The sequence below is a fragment of the Eurosta solidaginis genome, chromosome 4, assembly GCF_040869045.1.
Source record: "Eurosta solidaginis isolate ZX-2024a chromosome 4, ASM4086904v1, whole genome shotgun sequence".
NCBI lineage: Eukaryota > Metazoa > Arthropoda > Insecta > Diptera > Tephritidae > Eurosta > Eurosta solidaginis.
Genome location: NC_090322.1, coordinates 181,324,424 through 181,349,347, shown reverse-complemented (window position 1 = coordinate 181,349,347; position 24,924 = coordinate 181,324,424). Strand labels below are relative to the sequence as shown.

The following is a 24,924-nucleotide window of genomic DNA, read 5'->3' as shown; positions in this document are numbered from 1 at the left end:
GGGATCCTATCAGGTTATCAGCTCATTTAGTTCTTTTTTTTACTCAATTACAAAAATAAAATGCATTAGACAGAAAACAAAATTTTAAACAGATAATAAGCAGGCTAACGCGAATAGCCCATATATTTAAAATTTTCCTTGCGGACGGGGCCGCGGGTAAAGGCTAGTGTATATATATATTGCTCCTAACAAAAGATGTCCCCAACCATTTCTCCACCATCGGCTTCCCAGAAAATACAAATTATACCATTAGACAATACAAAGGTTGCGAACTATTTGAACCCCAGGTAAGTGAAACTCTCTTGACATATGTATGTACCTGGATATGGCTTCAACATCCCGTACCATATCGTATTTTAAGATGTTGACGATCAAAGCTGATGTTGGATGTTGTAGTCGCAGGTGGATATTGGTCTAGTTTGTTTGCGTATTACCTTTTGTTCAATAGCTCACTTCCGCATGCGTTCTTCCCCTGATGAAATAAGATTACTATGTAGTATATTATTTTGTATGGGGTATGAAGAATAAATGTATGATAATCGCATTCCAAAAATTATTCAAAAATGTCCTTTCCTTTCCTGTGGTTGAATTTCAACCACTGGGCGAACTCTAGTTATTCAAAAATCTGAACCAAAATGATTGGAATATGTTCATGAATATGATCAGAAAACGACTGTGAAAAGCATTCAAATATTACTATAAAACAATTAAAGCCCAATTTTATAATGATATCAAATATGAACAAAAAACCTTTCGAAAAATAAATAATAAATGATTATTCAAGAATAATCACATTTATGGTACATTTTTCTCCCGACGATACGTTAATTTTCGAACAAAGAATGCTTTTAAATTTGAACGTTTTTAATCATCTTGGGGTATGATATTTGAATAATATTTGATCAAAATTTTCAAAAAATGCTGGCTGGGTTACTATTCCAAAAAACAAAATACAATTTTTCAAATTTAGAAAAATTTAAAAAAAAAATTATTATCATTAGAAAAAAATTATTGCTCTAGCCTTGAGCTCGAATCGAACCTTTAATCATTAATGGTTATTCATAGCCCCAACAAGTTTTGGTTGTTATAATTGTTGTTTGTAATAAAAATATTTGTTTCTCTAATACCAATAACAAAAATAATTGTATAAACAATATTAGCATGTCTCGCTAATTAAATTGTCAGTATTTATATATAATATTACTAGCCTTTACCCGCGGCCCCGTCCGCAAGGAGAAAATGAAATATGTGGGCTATTCACGTTAGCCTGCTTATAAAGTTATCTGTTTAAAATTTTTTTTCTGTCTAATGCATTTTATTTTTGTAATTGAGTAAAAAAAAGAACTTTATGAGCTGATAACCTGATAGGATCCCAAAACGATAACGAAATTATCCAGAAAAAGCCACGAAATGACCCCGACGCTATCGCGAACGGATCCCGAAAACCATCCAGAAACGCCCCGGAAGTGTTTCCAAAAGTTCCCGAAGTAGTCCCAAAAAAACCCGAAATGACAACGACACGATTCTAGACTTATCCAGATAACCACACAGAAATGATGCCTGAAGGGTACCAAATTGATCCCGAAATAGTCCCGAAAAAGTTCCGAAATTACCCTGACGGGCTCCCGGACGGATCTCAGAAACCATCCAGAAAATATCCAGGAAGGGTCCCTAAATTATCCCGACTAACTCCAGAAAAAGTTCCGAAATGGCTCCGAGGGGATCCACGATGGATCGCGAAAACCATACAGAAATGATTCCGGAAGGATTTCAAAATGATCCCGAAATAGTCCGGAATTGACCCAGATGGGATCCCGCACAGATCCAGAAATGATCCCGGAAGGGTGCAAAAACTATCCCGGAAAAGTAACAAAAAATCCCGAAATGGTTCCTACGGCATCCCGGACGGATCCAGAAATGATCTCGGAAGGGTCCCAAATGATCCCAAAATGGTCCCGAAATGACCCTGATGGATCCGGCAAACCATCAAGAAATTATGCCGAAAGGGTCCCAAAATGATCCCGAAATAATACACAAAAAGTCACTAAACGACCCCTAGAGGATACCCAAATGATCCCGTATTAGCCCCGAAAAGGTCCCGAAATAACCCCGACGGGATCCCGGACAAATCCCGAAAACCATCCAGAAATGATGCCGGAAGGAATCCCAAATGATTCCGTAAAAGTCCCGCATTGATTCCGACGGGATCCCGAACGGATACCGAAAATCATCCAGAAGTGACGCCGGAAAGGTCCTCAAATGATCACCTAATAGTCCCGAAATGACCCTTAAGGGGTCATGGACGGATCCCATAAACCATCCAGAAATGATCCCGATATATTCCCGAAGAAGTCCCGAAATGACCCTGACGGGATCTCGAACGCACCCCTAAATGACCCTGACGGGATCCCGGACAGATCCCGAAATCCATCCAGAAATGATCTTGGGAGGGACCCCAAATGATCCCGAAAAAGTCCCGCAATGATTCCGAGGGGATCCTGATCGGATACCGATAACCATCCAGAAGTGATGCCGGAAAGGTCCTCAAATGATCACCTAATACCAAAATGACCCTGACGGCATCCCGGACTGATCCCAAAATCCATCCAGAAATGATCTTGGGAAGGTCCCAAAATTATCCCGAAATAGTCTCGGAAAAGTTCAGAAATTACCCTGACGGGTTCCCGGACGAATCCTGAAAGCCATCTCTAAATGATCCCGAAAAAGTCCCGAAATAACCCTGACTGGACCCCGAAAGGATCCCGAAAACTATCCACAAATGATGCCGGAAATGTCCTCAAATGATCACCTAATAGTTCCGAAAAGACCCTGACGGGATCCCGAACGGATCCCGACAACTATCTAGAAATGATGCCGAAAGGGCCCGCAAATGATCCCGTATTAGTCGAGAAAAAGTCCCGAAATGAACCCGACGGGATGCCGGACGAATCCCAAAAAGCAGCCAGAAATGACGCCGGAAGGGACACCAAATGATCCCGAAAAATTCCCGCAATAATTCCGACGGGATCCTGAGCGGATACTGAAAACCATCCAGAAGTGATGCCGAAAAGGTCCTCAAATGATCACCTAATAGTCCCAAAATGACCTTACGGCATCCCGGACAGATCCCGAAATCCATCCAGAAATGATCTTGGGAGGGTCCCAAAATTATCCCGAAATAGTCTGGGAAAAGTCCAGAAATTACCCTGACGGATACCGGACGAATCCTGAAAACCAATCTTAAATGATGCCGAAAAAGTCCCGAAATGACCCTGATGGGACCCGGAAAGGATCCCGAAAACTAACCAGAAATTATGCCGGAAAGGTACTCAAATGATCTCCCAATAGTTCCGAAAAGACCCTGACGGGATCCCGAACGGATCCCGACAACTATCCAGAAATGATACCGAAAGGGCCCGCAAATGATCCCGTATTAGTCGAGAAAAAGTCCCGAAATGACCCCGACGGGATGCCGGACGAATCCCAAAAACCACCCAGAAATGATTTTGGAAGGGACCCCAATGATCCCGAAAAAGTCCCGCAATTATTCCGACGGGAATCTGAACGGATACCGAAAACCATCCAGAAGTGATGCCGGAACGGTCCTCAAATGCTCACCTAATAGTCCCAAAATGACCCTGAGGGCATCCCGGACAAATCCCGAAATCCATCCATAAATGATCTTGGGAAGGTCCCAAAATGATCCCGAAATAGTCTCGGAAAAGTCCAGAAATTACCCTGACGGGTTCCCGGACGAATCCTGAAAGCCATCCTTAAATGATCCCGAAAAAGCCCCGAAATGACCCTGACGGGATCCCGAAAGGATTCCAAAAACTATCCAGAAATGATGCCGGAAAGGTCCTCAAATGATCCCCTAATAGTTCCGAAATGACCGTGACGGGATCCCGAACGGATCCCGACAACTATCCAGAAATTATGCCGAAAGGGTCCGCAAATGATCCCGTATTAGTCGAGAAAAAGTCCCGAAATGACCCCGACGGGATCCCGGACGAATCCCAAAAACCATCCAGAAATGATGCCGGTAGGTATCCTAAATGATCCCGAAATAATCCCGAAATGACCTCGTCGGCATCCCGGACGGATACCGAAAATTATCCAGAAATGATGCCGGAAAGGTCCACAAAACGAAATTACACTGATGGGATCCCGGACGGATCCCGAAAACCATCCAGAAATGATGCCGGAAGAGCCCCCAAATGATCCCGAAAAAGTCCCCAAATGACCCCGACGATATCCCGGACGGATCCCGAAAACCATCCAGAAATGATGCCGGAAGAGCCCCCAAATGATCCCGAAAAAGTCCCCAAATGACCCCGACGAGATCCCGCACGAATCCCGAAAACCATCCAGAAATGATGCCGGAAGAGCCCCAAATGATCCCGAAAAAGTCCCCAAATGACCCCGACATACTCCAGAAAAGGTTCCGAAATGGCTCCGAGGGAATCAACGACGGATCGCGAAAACCATACAGAAATGATTCCGGAAGGATCCCAAAATGATCCCGAAATAGTCCGGAAATGACCCAGATGGGATCTCGCACAGATCCAGAAATAATCCCGGAAGGGTCCAAAAACTATCCCGGAAAAGTAACAAAAAATCCCGAAATGGCTCATACGGCATCCCAGACGGATCCAGAAATGATCTCGGAAGGGTCCCCAAATGATCCCAAAATGGTCCCGAAATGACCCTGATGGATCCGGCAAACCATCAAGAAATTATGCCGGAAGGGTCCCCAAATGATCCCGAAATAAAACAGAAAGTCACGAAACGACCCCTAGAGGATCCCCAAATGATCCCGTATTAGCCCCAAAAAAGTCCCAAAATGACCCTGACGGGATCCCGAAAGGATTCCGAAAACAATACAGAAATGATGCCGGAAAGGTCCTCAAATGATCCCCTAATAGTCCCGAAATGACCGTGACGGGATCCCGACAACTATCCAGAAATGATGCCGAAAGGGTCCGCAAATGATCCCGTATTAGTCGAAAAAAAGTCCCGAAAGGACCACGACGGGATCCCGGACGAATCCCAAAAACCATCCAGAAATAATGCCGGTAGGTATCCCAAATGATCCCGAAATAGTCCCGAAATGACCTCGTCGGCATCCCGGACGGATCCCGAAAATTATCCAGAAATGATGCCGGAAAGGTTCCCAAATGATCCCCTAATTGTCCTGAAATTACCCTAATGGGATCCCGGACGGATCCCGAAAACCATCCAGAAATGATGCCGAAAGGGTTCCCAAATGATCCCGTATTATTCGCGAAAAAGTCCCGAAATGACCCCGACGGGATCCCGGACGGATCCCGAAAACCATCCAGAAATGATGCCGAAAGGTTTCCCAAATGATCCCGTATTAGTCGCGAAAAAGTCCCGAAATGACCACGACGGGATCCCGGACGGATCCCGAAAACCATCCAGAAATGATGCCGGATGAGCCCCAAAATGATCCCGAAAAAGTCCCCAAATGACCCCGACGAGATCCCGGACGGATCCCGAAAACCATCCAGAAATGATGCCGGAAGAGCCCCCAAATGATCCCGAAAAAGTCCCCAAATGACCCCGACGATATCCCGGACAGATCCCGAAAACCATCCAGAAATGATGCCGGAAGAGCCCTCAAATGATCCCGAAAAAGTCCCCATATGACCCCGACGAGATCCCGCACGGATCCCGAAAACCATCCAGAAATGATGCCGGAAGGGTCCCCAAATGATCGCGAAATAGTCCCGAAATGATTCCGGAATAGTCCCGAAAATGTTCCAAAATAACCCCGACGGGATCCCGGACGGATCCCGTAAACTATACAGAAATGATCCCGGAAGGGTCCCAAAATGATCCCGAAAAAGTCCCGAAATTACCCCGGCGTAATCCCGGACCGATCCCGAAAACCGTCCAGAAATGATCCCGGAAGGGTCTCGATATGACCCTTACGGGATTACAAATAAGGTGAAGCTAATTATAAAACCATGTTAATAAGGCAGCAGGCGCATTGGAGCGAATAAAAAGTTAGATAGAAACATACAGGTAAAGCTAATAAAAGCGTGCTAATAAAAACAATTGATGGAGGGCGGATGGCGGGAGTAGAGGAGAGGACCACTGATCGTTCCTCCAAAATTGTCTAGATCTCGTTCTGTATGTACCAGATACCAAAAACTATTGATTTAGGAGAAAATTTAGATTGAGTTATAACAATTTATGGATTTTACACCAGAGGGGGAGATAAAGGGGGGCGGGCGGAGGGTGTCACTGCTTACTTTGTAAGCCCTCGACTTATTTGACCCCTTGAGTCTGTGATATTGGTGAAGGCCAGTATACGTAAAGTTATAATGTGTAAAAATTATGAAAAATAATTTCTCGAAGGGTCGTGGGACCCCCACCCCTCTTTCCATGTTCGAAAAAAATTTCGCTAGTAGACTACTGTCTGTGTCCCAAATTTCATTAAAATCCGTGTAGCCATTCTGGCGTGATTCAGTCGCAAAGACGAAAAAATATAATAATTAAATTATAACTGTTCCTAGGGGGCGGGGACCACGCCCCTTTTGAAAAATATATAGCTAGTAGATCCTTCTAGACTATTGGCTATATGTGTGCAAAATTTCATCCAAATCGGTCCAGCCGTTCTTGCGTTATTGAGTCACAAAGACAAACGTCTGGACAAACATCCAAACATCCAAACATCTAAACATCCAAACATCTTAACATCCAAACTTTCCCATTTATAATATATATTAGATATTGATATAATAGTGAACAGCCAGAAGTACTGCTAATAAAAGCAATACTATAAAAATCCAAAGATACTAAGCTCTTAAGGGCGCCTATAAATATTCCACATAATTAGGATAAAAAAGCATAAAGAATTAGTATGTACCTAGGAGGTGAGTAAAGGAATAGCAACAAAAAGGCAATACTTCGAAACCAATTGCAAAGCGAACAGCGGGGCATTCATATGGCTGAGTGGTTAGAGGAATCTGCCTTTACACTAGTATAAAGTATGAATGTTGGATATTTCGAGTTCAATACTCAGCTACCGAGAAGCTAGCTGATAAAGAAGTGAAATTCAGAAACATGTACTAGTAGCCATCGGCGTTTGTAAATTTTGAAATTTTCTCTCACAAAAATAATATTTAAGTTATATTTATTCAGGGCCGGATTAACAAGTAGGCAGAATAGGGAGTTGCCTGGGCGCCCGATTTAAGGAGGCCCCCGAAAAAATTAAAAAGAGTTGTAAAATTTGCTTACAAATATAAAATTCTAGAGAGTGAAAGAAAATTATAATCAGAACTGAAAATAAATTTTACTCAAATAAATAAAACTCAATTGACCGCATTCAAAAGGCAACGACCGACGAACTAGACAAGGTTCCTAAAAAGGACATTTCCGATTCATTTGACAAATTGTATGAGCGTGGAAAGAAGTGTATCGAAGTGAAAGGAGAGTATATTGAATAATAAAAAAGGATTATCTCAAAATGTACACTGGTTGTTTTATTTTGAAAAATTTCGGTTATTTTTGGAACAGAGGGTGTAGAAGCCTTCAAGCGGAAATTTCAACTATAATGATGAATGAGTGAATTATTAATGATGGATGACAAATAAATGAAAGTATTGTAACGAATTTGGGGATTTCCTGATATCTTTCACCTTCTGCTAACGTTCGTATCACTGAACTGTCGCATAAATAACTCCAATATTCAGAATTTTAATATGGCCTTTAGTCTAGCGAATCAAAGTTTAAAGTTTCTTACTGAAGACTGCGGTTTAGATAATCAAAATTGTAAATCATATGACAACGCATTAAACATGTCCGGAAAGTATGAAGGTGTGCAAGCAAGAATATTGAGTTTGAATGAGAATGCGATCTATGTTCCCTGTTCAGCGCATTCCCTTAATTTGGTTGGAGAGTATGCTGTGAAGTGCTGTTTTTATGCAGTCGATTTTTTCGCCATTATGCAGACATTATATAATTTTTTTCGCTTCCACCCTTCGATGGGGCGTATTAAAAAATAAAATAAACAATGAGAAAATTTTGACGACGTTGTCAACTACAGGTTGGGAAGCACATTCGAATGCGACGAATGCAGTTTACGATTCATTTGATATCATATTAGAGGCTATAGATATCATTACTGATGATGAATCACAAAATACTGATACTCGTTATGAGACGGCGTGTATAAAATGCAAAATTCGAATTTGGTTTCATGTTGATTTTATGGAACTCTATTTTGACTGCTATGCGTTCAGTAAGTCATTGCAAAGTGAAAAAGCAGATATGCAAACATGTACGGACCGTTAGAAGAGAGTTTAGTTTCATTCCGTGAAAAGTTCAATGATTTCGAGGAAAAAACACAACAATTATTACATGGTGTAGGATATACAGTAAAACGAACTCATCGCGCTGATTTTAGGACAAAAGGTTTCCTCGAAATCAGCGACAATCTTCACAGTGAAATCAAACGACGTGCGAAAGTGTATATGGAATTTTCAGAGAGATTTGCATTTCTCATCAACTTTTCTCTAAGTGATGGAGACCTCGACGAAGCTATAAATAACTTAGTTATTTTTTATTCTAGAGACTTGAAAGAATGTTTCATTGAAATGAAACAATTCCAAAGTTACGTGAACTCCAGATACACTGATGTACAAAAAGCTCATAGTCATTTGTATAAGATTCTAATGGAAGATCAATTAGCCGGTGTATTTCCTAACACAAAAATAGTTCTTCGGTTTTGTTTTAACATTAATGATCACACATTGTTCTGCCGAATGATCCTTCTTGCAATTGAAAACAATCAAAGCTGCTGAAAGAGCTACAATGCGACAAGAGCGACTCGAGATGTTAGGTATACTTTGCATTGAGTCAGATTTATTGAAGAAAATCGATATTGATGATATACTTGATGAATTTGCCGCAAAAAAATGTAGAAAAGGACATGTTTAAAATGTAGATAGTAATTTTATTGATATTACTAGCAGACCCGCCAGACGTTGTTCTGCCCAAAATTTGGTCTATCTGCATACATTTTAATAAGCTTTTTCCGTCTAATTCTGCCCTACCCCTCTACACTTTTTCCTAATCTTTTTATTCACTCCTCCCTCCGTCTTTTTCGCTTCATCTCCATCTTTTTCTCATACTGTCTCTTTCTCAGTCTCCTTCTCTCTTTTCTCTTCTCTCAAGTTTTTCTCGTTCTTCTTCATCTCTTATTGCCAGTCCCAGAGGATGGTAAGTATTTTGTTCCAATCCCACTCCGAGTCTCAGTCTCAGTCACAGTCCAAGTCCTAATCCCAGTCCCAGTGCGTCTCTGGTATACTTCCCGGAAAAAAGCATCGTAAATACTAATATAGGCAAATTTATATACGAAATTTCAGGCAAATCGAATAGGACATATGTAAATAGGTATGTGGGTATTTTTAATTCTTGTCTTTATTTCGGCTTCGGATGCATATTTATCAGTTTTGCCAGGTTGATGCGACTAAATCGAAAATCACAATGAACTTTAGAGCTCTCAGCAACAGCTTTCATTTGAGATCCATAATACACACACATTCTAGGGTTATCCGGGTACATGTTCCGGCCAGCGGTGTAAAACTTACTCTGTGTTATAGCATACATCAGCAGCTTCAATTTGATACCCATAATATAAAAACACATTCTAGGTGTATCCGGGTCCATGTTTTGGCCTATAACTCGAGACCGTAGTCACCCAGCCAGCGGTGTAATACTTACTCTGTACTAAAGCATACATCAGCAGCTTCAATTTGATACCCATAATATAAAAACACATTCTAGGTGTATCCGGGACCATGTTTTGGCCTATGTCTCGAGACCGTAGTCACCCAGCGGTGTAATACTTACTCTGTACTAAAGAATACATCAACAGCTTCAATTTGATACCCATAAGGTAAAAACACATTCTAGGTGTATCCGGGTTCACGTTTTGGCATACATCTCGAGACCCTAGTCACCCAGGGGTATGAAAATTATCCTGTCCTATAGAACTCATCAACAGTTTTCATTTGATATCCATATTGTATAAACACATTCTAGGGGTACCCGGGTCCACGTTTTGGGCTATATCTTGAGACCCTAGTCACCCAGGAGTATGAAAATTATCCTATACTATCGCACTCATCAACAGCTTTCATCTGATATCCATATTGTATAAACACATTCTAGGGGTATACGGGTCCACGTTTCGGCCTATATCTCGAGACCCTAGTCACCCAGCGGTATGAAAATTATCCTGTACTATAGCACTCATCAACAGCTTTCATTTGATATCCATTTTGTATAAACACATTCTAGGGGTACCCAGGTCCACGTTTTGATCTCAAGACCCTAGACACGTAGCGAAAAAAAAAGGTAGACGTTGGCCGATTCTCAGACCTACCCAATATACTCACAAAATTTCATGAGAATCGGTTCAGCCATTTAGGAGGAGTTCAGCCTCTAAAACCGCGACAGAAGAATTTTATATATTAGATATGTATATGTTTGCTTTGTTTGGCAAAACAATTGTTTCGACACTCGCGACGTCATCAGTTGCTAGTTATCAAAAGTTATAACAACAAGTAAGGAAGGCTAAGTTCGGGTGTAACCGAACATTACATACTCAGTTGAGAGCTATGGAGACAAAATAAGGGAAAATCACCTCGTAGTAAAATGAACCTAGGGTAACCCTGGAATGTGTTTGTATGACATGGGTTTCAAATGGAAGGTATTAAAGAGTATTTTTAGAGGGAGTGGGCCATAGTTCTATAGATGGACGCCATTTAGGGATATCGCCATAACGGTGGACAAGGGCTGACTCTAGAATTTGTTTGTACAATATGGGTATCAAATGAAAGGTGTTAATGAGTATTTTAAAAGGGAGCGGGCCTTAGTTCTATGGGTGGACGCCTTTTCGGGATATCGCCATAAACGTGGACCAGGGGTGACTCTAGAATGCGTTTGTACAATATGGGTATCAAATGAAAGATGTTAAGGAGTATTTTAAAAGGGAGTGGGCCTTAGTTCTATGGGGGACGCCTTTTCGAGATATCGCGATAAACGTGGACCAGGGGTGACTCTAGAATGCGTTTGTACAATATGGGTATCAAATGAAAGGTGTTAAGGAGTATTTTAAAAGGGAGTGGGCCTTAGTTCTATGGGTGGACGCCTTTTCGAGATATCGCCATAAATGTGGACCAGGGGTGCCTCTAGAATTTGTTTGTACGATATGGGTATTAAATGAAAGGTGTTAATGAGTATTTTAAAAGGGAGTGGGCCTTAGTTCTATGGGTGGACGCCTTTTTGGAATATCGTTATAAAAGTGGACCAGGGTTGACTCTAGAATGCGTTTGTACAATATGGGTATCAAACGAAAGGTGTTAATAAGTGTTTTAAAAGGGAGTGGGCCTTAGTTCTATGGGTGGACGCCTTTTCGAGATATCGCCATAAAGGTGGACCAGGGGTGACTCTAGAATGCGTTTGTACAATATGGGTATCAAATGAAAGGTGCTAATGAGTATTTTAAAAGGGAGTGGGCCTAAGTTCTATAGGGGACGCCTTTTCGAGATATCGCCATAAAGGTGGACCAGGGGTGACTCTAGAATTTGTTTGAACGATATGGGTATTAAATGAAAGGTGTTAATGAGTATTTTAAAAGGGAGTGGGCTTAGTTCTATGGGTGGACGCCTTTTCGAGATATCGCCATAAACGTGGACCAGGGGTGACTCTAGAATGCGTTTGTACAATATGGGTATCAAATGAAAGGTGTTAAGGAGTATTTTAAAAGGGAGTGGGCCTTAGTTCTATGGGTGGACGCCTTTTCGAGATATCGCCATAAAGGTGGACCAGGGGTGACTCTAGAATTTGTTTGTACGATATGGGTATTAAATGAAATATGTTAATGAGTATTTTAAAAGGGAGTGGGCCTTAGTTCTATGGGTGGACGCCTTTTCGAGATATCGCCATAAACGTGGACCAGGGGTGACTCTAGAATGCGTTTGTACAATATGGGTATCAAATGAAAGGTGTTAAGGAGTATTTTAAAAGGGAGTGGGTCTTAGTTCTATGGGTGGACACCTTTTCGAGATATCGCCATAAACTTGGACCAGGGGTGACTCTAGAATGCGTTTGTACAATATGGGTATCAAATGAAAGGTGCTAATGAGTATTTTAAAAGGGAGTGGACCTAAGTTCTATAGGGGACGCCTTTTCGAGATATCGCCATAAAGGTGGACCAGGGGTGACTCTAGAATTTGTTTGTACGATATGGGTATTAAATGAAAGGTGCTAATGAGTATTTTAAAAGGGAGTGGGCCTTAGTTCTATGGGTGGACGCCTTTTCGAGATATCGCCATAAACGTGGACCAGGGGTGACTCTAGAATGCGTTTGTACAATATGGGTATCAAATGAAAGGTGTTAATGAGGATTTTAAAAGGGAGTGGGTCTTAGTTCTATAGGTGGACGCCTTTTCGAGATATCGCCATAAAGGTGGACCAGGGGTGACTCTAGAATTTCTTTGTACAATATGGGTATCAAACGAAAGGTGCTGATGAGTATTTTAAAACGGAGTGGGCCTTAGTTCTATAGCTGGACGCCTTTTCGAGACATCGCCATAAAGGTGTACCAGGGGTTACTCTAGAATTTGTTTGTACGATATGGGTATCAAACGAAAGGTGATAATGAGTATTTTAAAAGGGAGTGGGCCTTAGTTCTATAGGTGGACGCCTTTTCAAGATATCGCCATAAAGGTGGACCAGGGCTGACTCTAGAATTTGTTTGTACAATATGGGTATCAAATGAAAGGTGTTAATAAGTATTTTAAAAGGGAGTGGGCCTTAGTTCTATAGCTGGACGCCTTTTCGAGACATCGCCATAAAGGTGGACCAGGGGTGACTCTAGAATGCGTTTGTACAATATGGGTATCAAATGAAAGGTGTTAATGAGGATTTTAAAAGGGAGTGGGTCTTAGTTCTATAGGTGGACGCCTTTTCGAGATATCGCCATAAAGGTGGACCAGGGCTGACTCTAGAATTTGTTTGTACAATATGGGTATCAAATGAAAGGTGTTAATAAGGATTTTAAAAGGGAGTGGGCCTTAGTTCTATAGCTGGACGCCTTTTCGAGACATCGCCATAAAGGTGGACCAGGGGTTACTCTAGAATTTGTTTGTACGATATGGGTATCAAACGAAAGGTGATAATGAGTATTTTAAAAGGGAGTGGGCCTTAGTTCTATAGGTGGACGCCTTTTCAAGATATCGCCATAAACGTGGACCAGGGGTGACTCTAGAATGTGTTTGTACGATATGGGTATCAAATTAAAGGTATTAATGAGGGTTTTAAAAGGGAGTGGTGGTAGTTGTATATGTGAAGGCGTTTTCGAGATATCGACCAAAATGTGGACCAGGGTGACCCAGAACATCATCTGTCGGGTACCGCTAATTTATATATATATGTAATACCACGAACAGTTATCCTTCCAAGATTCCAAGGGCTTTTGATTTCGCCCTGCAAAACTTTTTCATTTTCTTCTACTTAATATGGTAGGTGTCACACCCATTTTACAAAGTTTTTTCTAAAGTTATATTTTGCGTCAATAGACCAATCCAATTACCATGTTTCATCCCTTTTTTCGTATTTGGTATATTATTGTAACGAATTTGTTGCAAATCCTCTTATTTGCAATCCTCTGCTAAGTTCGAATCACTAAACTGTTGAATAAATAACTCCAATTTGTAATAATGCAAAATGGCCTTTATTAAAGTACTTCACAATAACAAACTGTGCAACGAATAGCTTGCTTAATAACCACACTGATTGATAGCTCAATGAAACTCTACTATTCAAAATAACACTGCTATTGCTCGCTAGATATCGTCTTAATCAAACTGCTTGACAACTCAAATCAAACTGAATTACTTCTTACTCGCCTGCCCCGCTTTTATACTTTACGTTGCATACTTCTAGGCTCTTCGATTTCCAGAAGTTACTAGTTAGTTCGGCTACAAAATCGCCAGCCACAACTACGTGCACAAATTATTGCTCTCTTGTGACAACTCAAATAAGATATATGCATGTGTTTGTGCATTGCCGCTCCGCAGCTCGTATACGTACATATGTGTAGACGCAATTATTTATTCGTTTATGTAGATACATAATGTTTGAATTATTGATGTGCATTCACGTCACTGGTTAGCATCGGCTTAGAGACGATAGCATCGCTCAGTGCTGCTAACATTCGTTACACTGCCCTCCACCTAAGTCTGATCGTCCCGATCAGACAAATCTCTCGATCTAAACGCTGCTAGCATCGCCAAATGTACCACTCTTCTATTTCGTGATTTCCCAATTGCTTGTATGCGGCAGATGACATCACTGATCGTCTTCACAACTCTGTACGGGCCTTCCCAACTGCACCGATATTTGGGTGGAACACCTTTCCGCCGGTGAGGGTTGTATAGCAGTACCAAATCTCCCTCCCGGAAACCTTCCGAATTATTTTCCTTGTCGTACCTGTGTTTCATCTTACTACTCATTATCCTGGATCGTTCCCTCGCACTCTGTTGCTCGGCCAATGAAGAACTACTTCGCAGAGCTTGCGCTGGACGGATTTGCTTTGCATAATCAGTATCGTTCCGACGCTTCACAACAGCAGTGTGCCTTGGCTTGAAACCACCCTTGCATTCTTTCTTCGTTTTAGTACGTCCGTTAGGGCTTTTCAATGCCAGCGTTTCTCTCACAGGTACCTTCGGTTTTGATTTGTTTGGCCCATTTGTTCCATCAACCTTTACCTTTGAATTTCGTGGCCTTCGTCGAGTCTTCTCCACCAGTACCCGATTACTGCTGAACCCTTTTGGCCTATAACTCGAGACCGTAGTCACCCAGCGGTGTAATACTTACTCTGTACTAAAGCATACATCAGCAGCTTCAATTTGATACCCATAATATAAAAACACATTCTAGGTGTATCCGGGACCATGTTTTGGCCTATGTCTCGAGACCGTAGTCACCCAGCGGTGTAATACTTACTCTGTACTAAAGAATACATCAACAGCTTCAATTTGATACCCATAAGGTAAAAACACATTCTAGGTGTATCCGGGTTCACGTTTTGGCATACATCTCGAGACCCTAGTCACCCAGGGGTATGAAAATTATCCTGTCCTATAGAACTCATCAACAGTTTTCATTTGATATCCATATTGTATAAACACATTCTAGGGGTACCCGGGTCCACGTTTTGGGCTATATCTTGAGACCCTAGTCACCCAGGAGTATGAAAATTATCCTATACTATCGCACTCATCAACAGCTTTCATCTGATATCCATATTGTATAAACACATTCTAGGGGTATACGGGTCCACGTTTCGGCCTATATCTCGAGACCCTAGTCACCCAGCGGTATGAAAATTATCCTGTACTATAGCACTCATCAACAGCTTTCATTTGATATCCATTTTGTATAAACACATTCTAGGGGTACCCAGGTCCACGTTTTGATCTCAAGACCCTAGACACGTAGCGAAAAAAAAAGGTAGACGTTGGCCGATTCTCAGACCTACCCAATATACTCACAAAATTTCATGAGAATCGGTTCAGCCATTTAGGAGGAGTTCAGCCTCTAAAACCGCGACAGAAGAATTTTATATATTAGATATGTATATGTTTGCTTTGTTTGGCAAAACAATTGTTTCGACACTCGCGACGTCATCAGTTGCTAGTTATCAAAAGTTATAACAACAAGTAAGGAAGGCTAAGTTCGGGTGTAACCGAACATTACATACTCAGTTGAGAGCTATGGAGACAAAATAAGGGAAAATCACCTCGTAGTAAAATGAACCTAGGGTAACCCTGGAATGTGTTTGTATGACATGGGTTTCAAATGGAAGGTATTAAAGAGTATTTTTAGAGGGAGTGGGCCATAGTTCTATAGATGGACGCCATTTAGGGATATCGCCATAACGGTGGACAAGGGCTGACTCTAGAATTTGTTTGTACAATATGGGTATCAAATGAAAGGTGTTAATGAGTAGTTTAAAAGGGAGCGGGCCTTAGTTCTATGGGTGGACGCCTTTTCGAGATATCGCCATAAACGTGGACCAGGGGTGACTCTAGAATGCGTTTGTACAATATGGGTATCAAATGAAAGGTGTTAAGGAGTATTTTAAAAGGGAGTGGGCCTTAGTTCTATGGGGGACGCCTTTTCGAGATATCGCGATAAACGTGGACCAGGGGTGACTCTAGAATGCGTTTGTACAATATGGGTATCAAATGAAAGGTGTTAAGGAGTATTTTAAAAGGGAGTGGGCCTTAGTTCTATGGGTGGACGCCTTTTCGAGATATCGCCATAAATGTGGACCAGGGGTGACTCTAGAATTTGTTTGTACGATATGGGTATTAAATGAAAGGTGTTAATGAGTATTTTAAAAGGGAGTGGGCCTTAGTTCTATGGGTGGACGCCTTTTTGGAATATCGTTATAAAAGTGGACCAGGGTTGACTCTAGAATGCGTTTGTACAATATGGGTATCAAACGAAAGGTGTTAATAAGTGTTTTAAAAGGGAGTGGGCCTTAGTTCTATGGGTGGACGCCTTTTCGAGATATCGCCATAAAGGTGGACCAGGGGTGACTCTAGAATGCGTTTGTACAATATGGGTATCAAATGAAAGGTGCTAATGAGTATTTTAAAAGGGAGTGGGCCTAAGTTCTATAGGGGACGCCTTTTCGAGATATCGCCATAAAGGTGGACCAGGGGTGACTCTAGAATTTGTTTGAACGATATGGGTATTAAATGAAAGGTGTTAATGAAACCACCCTTGCATTCTTTCTTCGTTTTAGTACGTCCGTTAGGGCTTTTCAATGCCAGCGTTTCTCTCACAGGTACCTTCGGTTTTGATTTGTTTGGCCCATTTGTTCCATCAACCTTTACCTTTGAATTTCGTGGCCTTCGTCGAGTCTTCTCCACCAGTACCCGATTACTGCTGAACCCTTTTTCCAAACTGAAGTTAATTGGCACATCCTGGTTCTTATAATGCATCACCCTTCTCTGCATATCGATCTTGATGTCATGGTCAACCAAGAAGTCCACTCCCAATATGACTTCATCAACAATCTCCGCCACAACAAACTTGTGTAGAACCATGACCTTCCCAATCAATACTTCACATATCACTTCTCCCTGAACTTGGTTATACTCGCCAGTGACCGTACGCAACTTTGCTCCAGGTAACGGTTTTACTCTCCTGTTGACCAAGTCAGATCGGATCAAGGGATGAGATGCGCCCGTATCTACAGTCAGTACTCGTTCTTTGCCATTCACATTCCCTCCGACGGTAAGACTGCTCGATTTTCTGCCAATTTGCGACACAGATATCACAGGGCATTCAATTGCTGGATCTAGCTCTCTACCTCTTACTCGCTCTTGCTCATCTCCTCCAGCTTTTCGTTTACGGCCACCCACATTGTTGGAACTATTAGGACCAAGATTGCAATGACGTGCAATGTGACCGGACTTCCCGCATTTGAAGCACTTGATAACTTCTTCACTCCGCTTTTGCGATCCTTTCAGCGCCTCCAATATTGCGTCTACCCACTCTGGCCTTTCTACTTCCACACGGCGAGCTTTGTACGCTGGCTTACTCAAAAGTGAGGCTGTTTCCTGAGTCAGTGCATGCGATACCGTTTCAGCAAACGTTAGTTTTGGATTCGCATATGTAGCCCGCTTCGTTTCCACATCTCGTATGCCATTTATGAAGCTCTGGAGTTTTACCCTTTCAGTGTATTCCACGGGTGCGTCCGCATTTGCAAGATGAGCCAATCTTTCAATATCTGAAGCAAACTCCTGCAATGTCTCATTTGCTTTTTGGTAGCGGTTTTGCAACTCAATTTGGAATATCTGTTTCCTATGCTCGCTTCCATAACGTCGTTCTACAGCAGCCATCAATGATTCATAACTGTTCCGTTCGTACTCTGGAATCGTCTGTAAAATTTCCGCTGCAGGCCCTTTCAATGCCACGAACAGTGCAGCAACTTTATCTTCCGCATTCCATTGGTTCACTGCTGCGGTCTTCTCAAACTGTAGCTTAAAGACCTGAAAAGGAACAGAACCGTCAAAGGATGGTGTCTTTACCTTTGGATTACTCGCTGAAGCAGCCGGCCGATTAAGTTGCAATTCCTGTATACGACCTCTCAACGCATCCACCTCTGCCTCGAATTTTTTTTCAAACTGCATTATTTTTTCGTCCATGCGCGCTTCGAGTTTTGATGATATACGCGCCTCTTGTGCTTCTAGTTGTACTGTTATGCGTGTCTCTTGTTCTTTCAGTTGGGTTGCCATATATGTCTTTTGTTCTTCCAGCTGTGATGACATATTTGTGGATATTTGTGATGACATTTCTGTTATACGTGTTTCTTGTGCTTCAATCTTCGATGTTATTTCTGACGACATTTCTGCAATATGTGTCTTCTGTTCTTCCAATTGTGATGACATGTTGGTAGATATTTGTGATGACATTTCGGACATTTGTGCCGATATTGCAGCCAATATCATGTTCAGGTCTGTGTTCGCCATTGTCTGCGGTGTTTCATTTTTCTCTTCAATTTTTGTTGTCTCCTCGCCATCAAGATGAAAGACATGCTCTTCCACATCAATTCCTTCTGCTTCCATTGCTTCTCGTAGCCGTGCCTGAAGTTCGAGTTTAACGCCGCTTGTATTCAATCCACGGCTCTCCAATTCCTTCTTCAGTTGCGGGATCTTCAATTCACTTAACTTTGCCATGTCCTTGTTGTCCTCTAGAATTTATTCAACAATTCCTCTTCTGACACCAATTGTAACGAATTTGCTTGCAAATCCTCTTATTTGCAATCCTCTGCTAAGTTCGAATCACTAAACTGTTGAATAAATAACTCCAATTTGTAATAATGCAAAATGGCCTTTATTAAAGTACTTCACAATAACAAACTGTGCAACGAATAGCTTGCTTAATAACCACACTGTTTGATAGCTCAATGAAACTCTACTATTCAAAATAACACTGCTATTGCTCGCTAGATATCGTCTTAATCAAACTGCTTGACAACTCAAATCAAACTGAATTACTTCTTACTCGCCTGCCCCGCTTTTATAGTTTACGTTGCATACTTCTAGGCTCTTCGATTTCCAGAAGTTACTAGTTAGTTCGGCTACAAAATCGCCAGCCACAACTACGTGCACAAATTATTGCTCTCTTGTGACAACTCAAATAAGATATATGCATGTGTTTGTGCATTGCCGCTCCGCTGCTCGTATACGTACATATGTGTAGACGCAATTATTTATTCGTTTATGTAGATACATAATGTTTGAATTATTGATGTGCATTCACGTCACTGGTTAGCATCGGCTTAGAGACGATAGCATCGCTCAGTGCTGCTAACATTCGTTACATTATTATGGCATTTTTTTAATTTTTAGTAATTTTCGATATCGAAAAAGTGGGCGTGGTCATAGTCGGATTTCGGCCATTTTATACACCAATATAAAGTGAGTTCAGATAAATACGTGAACTGACTTTGGTAAAGATATATCGATTTTTGCTCAACTTATCGTGTTAACGGCCGAGCGGAAGGGCAGGAGGTCGACTGTGTATAAAAACTGGGCGTGGCTTCAACCGATTTCGCCCTTTTTCACAGAAAGCAGTTATCGTCCTAGAATCTAAGCCTCTACCAAATTTCACAAGGATTGGTAATGTTTTGTTCGACATATGGCATTAAAAGTATCATAGACAAATTAAATGAAAAAGGGCGGAGCCACGCCGTTTTGAAAATTTCTTTTAAATTTTTTTTTGTTGCACCATATCATTACTGGAGTTGAATGTTGACATAATTTACTTATATACTGTAAAGATATTAACTTTTCTTTTAAAATTTGACTTTAAAAAATTTTTTTTTTTTAAAGTGGGCGCGGGCGTTCTCCGATTTTGCTAATTTTTATTAAGCATACATAATAAGAGTAACGTTCCTGCCAAATTGAATCATGATATCTTCAACGACTGCCAAATTACAGCTTGCAAAACTTCTAAATTACCTTCTTTTAAAAGTGGGCGGTGCCACGCCCATTGTCCAAAATTTTACTAGTTTTCTATTCTGTGTCATAAGTTCAACTCACCTACCAAGTTTCATCGCTTTATCTATATTTGGTAATGAATTATCGCACTTTTTCAATTTTTCGAAATTTTCGATATCGAAAAAGTGGGCGTGCCCAGGAACCTACATACCAAATTTCATCAAGATACCTAAAAATTTACTCAAGTTATCGTGTTAACGGACGGACGGACGGACATGGCTCAACCGAATTTTTTTTCGATACTGATGATTTTGATATATGGAAGTCTATATCTATCCCGATTTCTTTATACCTGTACAACCAACCGTTATCCAATCAAAGTTAATATACTCTTTGAGCTCTGCTCAACTGAGTATAAAAATATTGGAATTGGTGAATTTGTTAAGTTTTTGTAATACGTTTTGATTAAGATACTTATTATTTGTGGAATATGTTTGTACTGTTTTGCGTTTTCTTCATTTTTATGAAAATTTCACGATTTTTAGGTTTAGGCAATAACTGATGCCAATTAATATTGATAAGTAAAAATATGGTTATGACTAAAACATTATGACTATGTCAACTTTTCCAAGGTCTTTAAGCACAAAGAGATTGTTTTATAATTTTAAGTACGTTCAAACACAATTAGAGTTTAGGAAAAGAAACAAATATTTATGTAACTTAATTACCAAATAAGATTCACGCGTACACAACAGAGAGTGTATGTGGGTGTGGAAAGTTTTGAAATACTACAAGCCAAAGACTGTTTGGTTCGCTGGTACATATATACGTTGATGGCTACTATGGTGATTGACTCGGTTAATCAAACCGGTTGAAAATAAATTCCGAATATCGAATAACCAAGTTGTTTGTCTTCGGTTAACCGATTTTTTGTAGTGACAGTATGCTCCGCCTTTAGAAACAAGTTTTTCTAAGCGGAGTCGCCCCTCCGCAATGATACGGCAAACACTCCGAGTGTATTTCTGCCATGAAAATTCATCTGCCTTGTAGATGCCGTTCGGAGTCGACATAATACATGTAGGTCCCGTCCCACCAATTTTTAAGAAAAACTAAAAACGGAGCATGCTGTTGAAAGTTGGCCGAAATACCAAAGAGGACAAATTAAAGTAAGATCCACCAGTTTGCTACGAGTGGCGTGAAACTCGATGGAAAACAAAACATTCATGCCAAATGTTTTCCATGAGGGATTTTTTCATTGCCTCCTATTAATTCATACGATGTAGTAACCTCTCGCTATTGTGATTTTTGAAAAGAGAATTAATTAGTTAATTATAATTTAAAGTAAATAATCGTAAAATAAGCATTCCAATTTACTCGGTTATTTAACAAAAATTTCTAAAGACAAGCGGATTTTAGGTAGGTGCACACATTTAAAATCCGGATGTAAAATAAATAAAATAAGTAAAATAATCGTTAAATTTCAAATTTTTATGCGAAAAATACTTGTACAAAACATTGTTAAAAAAAAAAATGTAAAAATAATAAAAGTATCAAGGTCAGCATATTAGAAACAAAGTACACAAACTCTTTCACTTTCATATCAAGTTACCAAAAGCATTCAAAACTCAAACAAAGAGTCTTACACAATTGTTCACACAATTATATAAGCCTCTTTTTCTAAGGCGGATGGTGTAGCATTATGCGTCATACCCACCTATGCAATACATTTGCGGCATTATGCATCATGAAACATTCCTCTTATTAATTTTAATATTTCAATTGTACGCTTTAATGAAATATTCTTCCAGAGCGCTTAAGTTCTGCAGCTGGTATCATTTTATCCAGCATCAAATTAAAGAAATCGCACGATAGCGGGTCAACCTGTCTGAAACCTCGTTTAGTTTCGGTCGGCTCGGAGAGGTCCTTCCCAATTTTGACTGAGCTGATGGTGTTGCTCAACGCAATTTTGCACAGCCGTATAAGTTTCGCATGGAAACCATAGTGGCATATAGGCAGCTCCTTTTCATGCTATCAACGAAGAGGTGATGTGTGCCAATTTTTTCACGGTTTTTTTTCCAAGATTTGGGGAATTGTTCGAAGGTAGAATTACCAGGTCTGAGGCCGCACTGGTCTTCAATCTTTCGCACGAAAGACGTGACAGGACCTTATATGAGATATAAAAATGGGTGACCTGTGTAGTACATCGCTGTCTCTATTTAGGAGAACAGAGAATTGTTCCTTCCATAATCTAAGTACTCTCTGGACATCGATATTCGTGCTTACAGGACCATGCCACGGACTTAAAACCTTCCGTCTGTCGCCGAATTTTTTGGTAAAATTTGAGGATGTTATTCCTGGTGGCTAGCAGCTTAAACTCCTCGAACTCACGCCTTTCTGCCTCTGCTTTTTTCTTCCTGAAAGGGCGGTTCGCTTTCCATTACAACTCGCGGTAGCGTTCATACACTCTTCTTGTTTCGCTTGCTTTTAACAAAGCCCTGTACACAGTATCTTTTCTTTCGGTTGCAACGCGGCATTCTTCATCGTGCCAAATGTTTTCCGTGACCGCCGGTAATCAATTTTTTCTCGGCGGCAGTACGAAGTGCGTAGTGCGAACGGATATTCCAGGTGCTTGGCCTCAAATCATAGACGTTTTAACTTTTGCCATATTAGTCATCAGTTAAAGGTTGTCTTCGTATCCGACGCTTTGTTGAATTCTTCATTGATGTAAGGTTTGACGTGGCGGGCCCCAAGCCCAGCGCACAACCCGCTCAGCATATTATTTGCACTTTTATATAGCGAGCCGCTTGTTCCAAGGCAAACGCCCGCTTGCAGCCACACCTTGTGCTGGACAGAGGCTGCTGATGAAAATCCCCCAGCTAGTCCTTATGCCAGGATATCTTCTTCCCACATTAGCTCTCCACTAAACGGCTGTTCAGTGGCTACCAAGAGGAATAATAAATAAACTTATTTTTGGTGTAGTTTTAAATTTAGCACCAAAATAGTGCAATGTTAAAGTGTTTGGGTGATTGCCCATTATGTTGTTTGTTTTATGTAGAACAACAGCACAAAGTGCGGTTTTGACACCAAAATTTCTATGTGTGTAATTTCTTTCACAAAAAATTGTTAAGGCGGAAAGGTGGGTCAAAAGATGACTGTTGCCCGAAAAACCTTGGTAAACTTCTTGAAATTAATGGATCCTAGAGGATCTCGAACTTAGGTGTTCGGCCTTTGAGTTGTTTATGTAAATTTTCACTTTAGACTCAGATGTGACATTATCCCAATTGAGATTATGACACCTCATAAGTAGTGACATAATCTAAAGTAAAAAACTTGGCGCTATGCCGTTTGGGATTATGTCATGTGTATATCCGCATTGAAATATGTTTGTCCACGTTTTTGATTATATGATTGTTTATTCTTTAACAAGACAATGGGCCAAATGATTAAAACATTTATTTTTTATAGCTTTAACCTATATTTTTTTTTAACCTATATTTTTAAGTTTTTTCCATACAAAATTCTGGAAAGTTGAAGAAAAAACGTTTCCTTATTTATATTTATTCACACGACACAATGGAAAACTTAATTAATTTCTCGTTAGCAAATCTTTTGTGTTCTTTTCAGTTCAATAAATAAAGGAGATACTAATTAAACCCCATGATCGCTAGATAATATTTACTTTTTAATTATAAAAGAAAAACATTTCGTACAGAGAAGGATTAGTATGTGACATAAGACTATCCCTGGTTGCTATGGACTCCAGTAAAATTTTAGGTAGTCAATGGCCAATGGTTACACAAATCACTTTTTCGCAAATATTTCGCTTTATAAGACTTTCAAGCGTTCGTCGTGCAATATCAAGTTGTAGGTCTCGAAGAAGTCTTCGCAGATCAATGAAAATTTGCACAAAAGCTTTGTGGTCACCAATTAAGGACACATTTCAAATTTAAAGAAAATTGGACCTAGAAAACACTAACCTCAACTATAACTGGAAACTAAGAGCACGGATTTTATATAAAAAATTTTATCCCATTCCAACCAAATTTTATATATGACCAAACTTGATAGCACCTCTACTCAGGCCCGACGAGAGGGGGGGGGGGGGGGGGGGCTGAGGGGGTCATTTACCCCGGACCCGGGCTTTGGAGGGGCCCGGGAATCTCAAAATGCTATCAAGATTCTTGCTAACAGAAAATAAATAAATTATAAGTTGAGGCAGTTAAGCCTTTTGCAAATCGTAGCCAAGGATTGAAACAGGCATTAAACGAGTTACTTGGGCTAAATTTGACAGCGGAAACATATGGTGATGTTAATGGCGTTATTCAATACATCAGCAAGTTTGAATGTATTTTGTTTTCCTCCATTTGGCTCAAGATTTTGACAGTTATTAAAGAAAGAAATATTATTCTGCAAGCCAGGGATACTACGATCGATATCGAAGTTATAAACTTAGAAAGTTTATCTCTGATTTAAATCTGATCAGAAATCAATGGGAAAACATTTTATGCGAATGCAAAACAGACGCCACTGGATTGGGAATCTCACCAAAGTTTCCTGACGTTCGAAAAAGGAATAGTAAAATACATTTTTATTAATGTGAAGAGAACGAGACATGGGTGGACGCCTTTTCGAGATATCGCCATAAACGTGGACCAGGGGTGACTCTAGAATGCGTTTGTACAATATGGGTATCAAATGAAAGGTGTTAAGGAGTATTTTAAAAGGGAGTGGGCCTTAGTTCTATGGGTGGACGCCTTTTCGAGATATCGCCATAAAGGTGGACCAGGGGTGACTCTAGAATTTGTTTGTACGATATGGGTATTAAATGAAATATGTTAATGAGTATTTTAAAAGGGAGTGGGCC

General features: G+C 40.6%; 1 protein-coding gene across 1 annotated transcript in view; it reads right to left on the bottom strand.

Annotated features, from left to right (window-relative positions):
* Positions 1-387: 387 nt before the first annotated feature.
* Positions 388-24,924, bottom strand: part of LOC137250735 (probable ATP-dependent DNA helicase HFM1) — a 173,356-nt gene continuing 148,819 nt past the window's right edge. The window contains exon 15 of the mRNA XM_067784064.1: positions 388-472. Within this exon, the coding sequence (XP_067640165.1) occupies positions 442-472 (31 nt within the window). The 3' untranslated portion in view covers positions 388-441. The remainder of the gene's footprint in view (positions 473-24,924) is intronic.